Raw genomic sequence first — 9,227 nt, forward strand, 5'->3', positions numbered from 1 at the left:
TTATTTTTATCATTTGGAATTCTTGATGTGAATCCCACAGAGGAGAACAGAGATTTGTTAGCATTCAGTCTCTGTTTTGGGTTGCATATTTTAGCTGGTTTGTTTGATAATGGGCACCCCTTCTGGGATCTGCTCGCCTGTGCTCTGCTCACGCTGGGTGAATCTTTGATAGTCCCCATTCTGTAGTCCTTCATTTATAACACAGACAAACACAGCCTGCTTTCCCGTCAGCGAGATGGCATGCCCTGACTCCCCACATGCAGATAAGGAATTAGGCAGAACTCGGCTGGAAAGATAAATCAAGCTATCTCATTAGGCTTGAAAGACACGAATTAAGCTTGCATGGGAATTAACAGCCTTCTGAAGGGACATACCGTGCAACAAAGGGAGAAGAAATTGCCAGAGCCCTTTCTCTCAGGAACCTTGCCTCTGCAGCCTGTCTCTTTCATAAAGGTCAACAGGTAGAAATTGAGGATTGAAAGAGCAGTGTAGTGTTTGTTGAGTACTTATTAAGTGCCAAGGCTGCACTAAGAAGAGGGTGGCAGAGGATGAGATGGTTAGAAAGCATCACCTACTCAATGAACATGAATTTGAGCAAACTCTGGGAGACAGTGAAGGACAGGGAAGTCGGGTGTGCTAAAGTCCATGGGGTTGCAAAGAGTCAGACACAACTTAGCAACCAAACAACATTAAGTGCCAGAATCTCAGTGCAGGCTCCTAAGGTAGTTAAGATTCCCGTGTAACCGAGGAGGAAACTGAGTGTCAGAAGGGCTCCTTTGCTTATCTCAGGGGTCCCAGAGCTGTCCAATGACAGAGCCAGGATTCACTCTTTGTGACCCCATGGGCTGTATAGTCCATGGAATTTCTCCAGGCCAGAATACTGGAGTGGGTAGCCTTTCCAAACTTCTCCAGGGGATCTTCCCAATCCAGGGATTGAACCCAGGCCTCCCACATTGCAGCGGATTCTTTACCAGCTGAGCCACAAGGGAAGCCCGAGAATACTGGAGTAGGTAGCCTATCCCTTCTCCAAAGGCTCTTCCCGACCCAGGAATCGAACCAGGGTCTCCTGCATTGCAGGCAGACTCTTTACCAACTGAGCTATGAAGGAAGCCCTAGGATTCATCTAGGATGTCTGTTCTCATGACCTACAGCTTAACCAGGTGGTTCTTATCTGGGGTGAATTGACGCCCTGGAGATACTGGGCCCTGTGTGGAGATTTGGGGATTGTGGGTGAAAATGGCAGCTGGTGGTAGAGGCCTGAAGTGCTGCTGGACAGCCTACAGCGCACAGGCTGCCCCCACAGAGAATTTCCAGCCCCTGCGTCAGCAGTGCGGCCTTCAGAACCTGGTTCGAGCACTCAGCGGGACTCCAGTGGTGGCTGGGCGGGTCCACCGGGACTACCCGGCTGTCATGCCCTGAGGGCAGCGTGGTGAGGCTGCAGGGTCAGAGGTCAAAAGCTGCAGCTAAGGGACTTATGGGAGGATGAGGAGGGAATCGGGGAATTTTCCGGGGTTAAAAGAAACAGTGATCTGAAAACAAGGACTCGCGCCTGCCGTCGAGGCGTATGGAGACTAACGCCTCTGTCCTGCCTCCCCTGCCCCTCTGGTTAGTGTTCGGCCACAACATGAAGAGCAGCAACGACTTCATCGGGAGGATCGTCATCGGCCAGTACTCCTCCGGCCCCTCGGAATCGAACCACTGGCGGCGGATGCTCAGCGCCCACCGCACGGCCGTGGAGCAGTGGCACAGCCTGCGGTCCCGGGCCGAGTGCGACCGCGTGTCCCCTGCCTCGCTGGAGGTGACCTGAGGGCCACGGGGACGGCAGCTGTCGTCTGTGGAAACAAGGAAGAAAACTTAGGACAAAAAAAATGCCATATGTGTATACTGTTCCATCCGCACACACACACCACACACACACCCATACACACCCAACTCCTCTCAGAACCAAGAGGACACTGACTATTGATCACACACTGGCCGCCCTTCAGGAGTGGGGCCTGAGAACTTTCCAGAAGCCCCATCCATCCATTAGCCGCAAGCTGAGCGGGCTCTGCCATGAGACTTATGGGCAGTGCTTAATCTCCTGGATCCTTCTGCCCTAAAATGCTCTTTCAACCCTCAAGCCAGAGAAAAGACCTCCCCGAGGGTGCCAACCTCCACTGAGATGAAGTTTTCCAAGAGTCTGGCCAGTGTCTCAGAGTTGGACATGACTGAGTGACTGACACTTTCACTTCACTTTCACTTTGGCCAGTGTTGGGAGGCCTAACCGCCCCCCTGCCCAAACCCAAAATGCGCACCCACTGGGTGACTCCCGAACAGCCTGCTGTTCCCAGAGGTTCCTCAAACCTGCTACCTTTGCCCCAACGTGTAAGTACTTTGTCTTCTCTTTAGTGGGTGTGACACATAGATTAGACTATCTGAAGAAACCAAACAGCAACAAAACATAGTCCAGTGTCAGAAGCCTCTCCTGGCTTCCCTGAAGCCGTCCTTGTGTTAGCTTCTCCCTGGGGACTCCCCGTGGGTATGTGTGTGGATGTTCTGGCGTGTGTGCCCTCAGGTGAGCGTGTGTATGTGTGTGTGTGCCTGTGTGTCCCCTTGGTGCGCGAGGCACTGGCCGGGACCTCAGGCCTGAGCACTCCTCCTGTCTGCCTTGCCTGTCAGTGAAGTTTCACTCACCACCCTCCTGTGTGTCAAGACCCCACCTCAGTAACAGTAGCGTGTGTGAATAGCAAGTTAGTAGAATATGATAGAGCAGAAGTAACATTTTTTGACCGAACCATGGTGATTGTGACTCCCAGAAGACCTGCAGAGGACAGTTACATGGAATAAAAAGGCCACCACGCCCACCACGCCCCCACCCAAGAGTCTCCCTCTTGTCACACTCTGAGGGTCTCGCTGTGTTTTGTGTGTGAACCAAAGTCACTTCTCTTGTGCTAAGAAATTAGTGTAGTTAGAATAGATCTCTCTCTCTCTCTGTTGGATGCTTCTGTATCTCTTCCCACAGCGTGTTGTCTGGTATAATGGGGAGCTGTTTATTGAAATTAAAGATTGTTTATTTGTGCCATGCATTTGAGTTATCTTTTTCTTCATGAACACGGGCATGGAGGGTAGGAGGGTATTTCAGTTACTGGCTCTGTGTAAAAACTCAAAGCACTGGTGTTTATCGTGCTCACAGATCTCATGGGTCCAGAATTCAGACCAGGCACAGGGATGGCTTGTCCCTGCCCCATGATACCTAGGATCTCAGTTGGGACACTCGAGGGCCACAGTGGGTGTAACCAGACAGCCAGTCATGCTGGACATTGTTGGTTAGACTTGTGTGTGGTCTAGGCAGAAAGGACAGTTAAAACATTAAGGTATATTTACCTGACAACTGACAGGAGAACTTGTGTAAAAGAAGATAAGGATTTATGTCAGGTCCCTCCTGTTCCAAGCAACGGGAACTTAACACCAAATTGTTTAAGCCACAAAGGAAGTCCTGGCTTTAGGCATAGCTGGATCCAGAGGCTCTCCTGGACAGGCTCTCCCCATTCAGGGAGCATCATGGTTACCAGCAGCTTAATAATTTCAACTCGTACTCATCGTTAAGACCCAGGTTCAATTGCCAAGACAGAAATGACAGCTCCTTCCTGTCCTGCCCACAAGAAGCTTTTCTGTTTAACTTTTTTAACAACAACTACCTCTAACTAAGGCCTTACTGCGTACTAAGCCCAATGCCAGCACAGCCTTATTTAATTCTCACAACAACCTCTTGACAAGGGAGCTATTATTATCCCCATTTTCCAGGTGAGGAAAGGAAGAGTTTTTTCCTGTAAAACTGTTCATTTGTTCAGGACAAGAGCCATGGCTACTTAGCTTTCTATTGTGTCCAGTAAAAGGGGCTTGACCTAGGTAAACCTCGTGGGCTGAGATGGGTCCACTCCTGGCCCCATTGGGCTTTCCAGGATCCCCTCGCGGGTCCTCTGGTGCCTCCCACTCTGGAGTGGAGGTGGCATGAAGGTCAAGGGGGAAAGACAGGGAGATTGCCTTAGGTTATGTTTCTAAGGAGAGAAAAGGAGAAGCTTTTCCTTCTTTATAAAACGCCTTCCTGCCCATGGTTGCACAGAAGAGGAGAGAAATATGAGAGAATAAACAGAATGAGGGAAAACAGGACTAGAGATGTTACACGGTGATTGGCTTTGGAGCCAGAGAAGCCACGGTTCAGACCTCAGGCCCAGCACTCCCTGCCTGCACCCTCATCAAGTCTCAGAGCTGCTCTGGGACCCAGGTTCCTCATTATCTCAGGTGGGACACTTTTGAAGCTGATGTTGAGGCAAGGACTTGGGTTCAGTTCAGCGCAGTTCAGTCACTCAGTCATGTCCGACTCTTTGCGACCTCATGGACTGCAGCACGCCAGGCTTCCCTGTCCATCACCAATTCCTGGAGCTTACTCAGACTCATATCCATCAAGCTGGTGATGCCATCCAATCATCTCATCCTCTGTCATGCCCTCCTCCCGCCTTCAATCTTCCCCAGCACCAGGGTCTTTTCAAACGAGGTAGCTCTTCCCATCAGGTGACCAAAGTATTGGAGTTTCAGCTTCAGCATCAGTCCTTCCAATGAATATTCAGGACTAATTTCCTTTAGAATTGACTTGGGTGCAAGGACTTGGGTATGATGGCTTATTTGGGAGGTGACCCCAGGAATCATAAACGGAAGGATAAGTCAGGGGAAGGAGGAACACCATCAAAGCCTGCTTTAATTGGCATTGTGAGTAGCTAGGGCTCAGTCATGCTGGGGACCCACATATTAATAGAATACACTTGAGAGTGACCACTACAGGGAAACTGGACTTTTTAACTACTGCATCTTATTGCTCAGGGCCTGAGGGGTGCCCCGTTGGCATTCAGCGTTGGACACTTTAGCACTGTCCTGTTGGGCTGAGCCAACTTGGGTAGCATAGAGAACTCCCCGGGCAGAGAACGAGGGTGTGCTCGAGCAGATGAGCTGTCCCCATGGGTGGTCCAGCCCACGGCAGCCTCGTGGGCACTTGGGTAATGAGGGTTGCAAGTGGGGCATCCCCAGCACCTGCTACCCTCGTTCCCAATAACCAGAGGGCTGACCAAGCACTGTGCCAAGTGCTAAGTGTCTCATTTCATCCTCCTGCAGCAACCCACATGGGAGATGTTGTTAGTTCCCTCTTATAAATGAGGAAGCTGAGGCTTCATGAGATTAAGTGGTGAGTAAGCAGTGGAGCTAGAATGCCAGCCCAGGCATTCTAGCTGGCTGACTCTAGAGCCTGGTATGAGCTAAATTGCAGCTCCCCCAAGCTCGTGTACTGAAACCTTAACCCCCACGACCTCAGCATGTGACTGTGTTGAGAGATGGGACTCCTTAAAGGTGATCCAGGTTAAATGAAGTCATCAGGGTGGGCCCTGATCCAATACAACTGGTGTCCTTACATTAAGGGGAGGTGAGGACACAGAGACAGGCACACACTGAGGGAAGGTGATGTGCAGAGACATGGGGAGAAGGCGGCATCTACAAGTCAAGGAGAGAGGCCTGGAGACCCAGGCCGAGGACAGTGCCTTTCCGGGAACGGCTTCTGCCAACACCTGGACTTGGGACTTCTGGCCTCCAGAACTGTGAGGCAGTGAAGCTGTGCTATTTGAAGCACCCCATCTCTGGAACTTTGTTGTAGCAGCCCTAACACACTTAAATCAGAGCCAGTGTGGCTGACCACTGTGCTGGACTGACTCATCTGAAAATAGGATGGCAGTTTCTACCCCGCAAGGCTGCAGGTGGTATGAGGACGAGCCAGGATAATGCTGGCAAGGTCTTAACACACTGCACTTGCTGGCTGTTCCTAATGGACACGCATCGGGCAGTGCTTGCTGATTATAGACAGAACAGCGAAGCACAGGTGTCACAGCTGTCCATGCCTCCTGATTCTTTTCCTTTCTGGGTGGCCTGTCTTCCATGGCCAATGGGATCGCTGTCCTTTTTTCAGGGTCAAAAATACCATTTAAAATAATTAGGAATGAGCACCACTAAGCAAAAATTTTAAACTTATGCCTAGAAAAAAGACTGGAAGACATTGCCCTGAAGGTCACAGGGGTTATCTTTTGGGAAGTCATTTTGCTACAATTTTATACCTTCCAATTCAGTGTTTTTGAGGGTCCTATAGTGATCTCATGGTAGTTTAATGTATATTGAGCGCTTAAGTGTCAGGCATTGTTCTAAGCACTTGTATGAGGGAAGGTATTGATTTATTTCCATTTTTCAGATGAGGAAACCAAAGTTAAGAGGGATTAAATAATCAGTCTGTGGTCACACAGAAGCAGGTCTGAAATTTAAACACAGATACAGATATGCCTGAATTGGAAAGTATGAAATAAACCAGCCTCTATTGTCCCTTTTATAATGGTGGTGGGGGGCAGGGAACTTTATTTTACTTACTGGTAAATAAATGACAATTTTTGAAAGGTAAGAAACTAAAGGAGATGATAGATAGATGATAGGAAGAAAGAAATAGATCTTTGCTGAACCCGCAGGCACCATGAGCACAGTGGGTGTATGTGTGCATGTATAGGGTTGAGGGGAGAGTAATGCCTTTAAGAGACCAGAAAATATATATTGTGTTACGAAGAGACCTCTACAACCTCCAAATGGCAGCAAAGATCCTATATGTTAAGTGAATAAATTGTCTATGTTCTAGACAGTAAACTTGAAGTCTGGAGCAGGGGGTGCAAACTATGGCCTACAGGCCAAATCCAGCCCACTACTCTTTTTTGTAAATAAAGTTTTACTGGAACCCAGTCAGGCTCATTCCTAAGATTCAGAGTTGTGGCCTGCAAAGCCACTACTATCTGGCTCTTTACAGAAAAAAATTAAGTTGCAGTTATGTAGGATGAATAAGTCTAGGGGTCAAAGGTACAGCGTGATGGTTATAATTAACAGCACAGTACTGAATGCTGGAAATTTGCAAAGAGTAGATTTCAGGTGCACTCAGCACACACAAAAGGAGATGATATGTTAATTATTTTGCTGTATCATTTCACTATATATATATATAGTGAAATGTTGTACATCATCATGTTGTACACCTTAAATATTCTTCTTAAAAGAATTCTTGCTGCTGCTGCTGCTGCTAAGTCGCTTCAGTCATGTCCGACTCTGTGCAACCCCATAGATGGCAGCCCACCAGGCTTCCCCATCCCTGGGATTCTCCAGGCAAGAACACTGGAGTGGGTTGCCATTTCCTTCTCTAAAAAGAATTCTTAATTCTTCTTTAAAAAATAGAATTTTTAAGAAAGTTTGCTTGCCCCTGTCTAGAGTAAGGTAACATGGATGTACATATGACTCCCCGGGGATCTAGTCAAAATGCAGGTTCCAATTCAGCAGGTCAGGGCTGGGGCCTGAGATTATGCATTTAATGCGCTCCCAGGAGATGCCACTGCTGCTCTCCATGAACCACACGCTGGGCTGAGCATGTCACAAATACTTGTGGTGTTTCCTTCAGAGCAGGGTCATGATCCCATTTACCAAAATCTCCAGCCACCACATATTATCAACACGGATCATTTAGGAGGTTTATTTGCCAAATCAAAGGACCCTCCACTTTTCAAAAGCATTTCCGGTGCCCTGTGTCTGCTGACCCTCCTTGTCCACCTGGTCCATTCACACAGAGGGTGTTTGACATGACAGCAGGGGCCCCTGAAGGACAGTCAGCACACCAGATGATGGAGAGTGGGGAGAAAGCATCCCAACTGTCTTCCGTGTTTATGTTTTTATATCAACTTTTAAAATAAGTCAATTTCAGGGAGGGCTGTTTTATAACAGGGTATATTAGTACAGTAAGTTGTATGTGCATATCACATATAATAAACATGTCATTTCTAAATGAATAAATGTGCATGCTCCAGGGCACACCCCCACAAAGCTTGGAGGCAAGGGATAGACAAGAGTTCTGCTATGGCTGAAAATGGGCCTGGGCTGTGCTCCTAGCATGAGTCAGGCCTTGGCAGGCTTTCAGCCCTGCGTGGGCTGGCAAAGCACACTATCTGGGCACGAGTTAAGTTATTCCTCGCAGGCACAGCTGGGTGGTGCAAAGAGAAAGTGAGTGATTGGGACACGTTTGTGCCCGTGAATGCCAGCCACACAAAGTGTCAGGGCACCTGGCTGAGCATTTCAGGAGAGAAAGGGGGTAGTGTTCAGAGAAGGCCAGGTAAAGACTTGCACAGTATCAATGACAATCACAGCAAAATTTGCTATCATGCATTCAACACCTGCTATTTGCCAGCTTCTATGCTGAGTATGACAGACAAATGATTACATTTAAACTTGGTGAGGTAGGCACTGTTAGTGGGGGTTTCCCTGGTGGCTCAGATGGTCAAGATTATCTGCCTGCAGTGCAGGAGACCTGGGTTCAATCACTGGGTCAGGAAGATCCCCTGGAGAAGAAAACGGCAACCTACTCCAGTATGTTTGCCTGGAGAATCCCATGGACAGAGGAGCCTGGGGGCTACAGTCCATAGTGTGGCAAAGAGTTGGACACGACTGAGCAACAAACACTTTAAGGTAGTTATTATCCCCTATTTTATAAAGGAGGAAAGAGAGGCTCAGAGAGGCAGAGTGACTTGCCTGTGGATACAGGAAGACTCTGATTTTTAGAGGTATCAATTTTTAAATGCAACAAGATTCCAATAAAACACCATCATTTAAGTTTGAACACACTAGAACCGTACACTAACAATAACATTTGCTTCTCTTTGTTGAACACTTCCTCTACATCAAGAACCCTCTACCAGTGCCTTCTTTAACCTCTGAAAGACTGGGGAGGAGTTGCCACACCTGGCCTTCCTCCTCGCTGCAGGGAATCCAGGGCTCAGCAGCAGATGAGGTGGGGACCGGCTGAGCCCAAGTGCTGAGGCCCTGCCTGAAGGGGGCCCTCTCAGTTCAGTTCAGTTCAGTCTCTCAGTCGTGTCCCACTGTTTGCGACCCCATGGACTGCAGCACGCCAGGCCTCCCTGTCCAGCATCAACTCCCGGAGTTTACTCAAACTCATGTCCATTGCAGGGAAGGCAATGGCAACCCACTCCAGTACTCTTGCCTGGAAAATCCCATGGACGGAGGGGCCTGGTGGGCTGCAGTCCATGGGGTTGCTAAGAGTCGGACACGACTGAGCTTATATTTTCACTTTGTCTGAGGGCACCGAGATGCTTTGTCTCCTGTGCCAGGCTGGGACG

The 9,227-nt window shown here is 48.8% G+C and overlaps 1 protein-coding gene across 2 annotated transcripts in view; it reads left to right on the plus strand.

Moving 5' to 3' along the window:
- The window catches only part of SYT17 (synaptotagmin 17), an 88,866-nt gene extending 85,798 nt beyond the window's left edge, over positions 1-3,068 (plus strand). For both annotated transcript variants that reach the window (XM_070362436.1, XM_070362437.1), the window contains exon 8: positions 1,611-3,068. In XM_070362436.1, the coding sequence (XP_070218537.1) occupies positions 1,611-1,807 (197 nt within the window). In that variant the 3' untranslated portion in view covers positions 1,808-3,068. The remainder of the gene's footprint in view (positions 1-1,610) is intronic.
- The last annotated feature ends 6,159 nt before the right edge of the window (positions 3,069-9,227 follow it).

Source organism: Bos mutus, chromosome 25 (assembly GCF_027580195.1).
Source record: "Bos mutus isolate GX-2022 chromosome 25, NWIPB_WYAK_1.1, whole genome shotgun sequence".
Taxonomy (NCBI): domain Eukaryota; kingdom Metazoa; phylum Chordata; class Mammalia; order Artiodactyla; family Bovidae; genus Bos; species Bos mutus.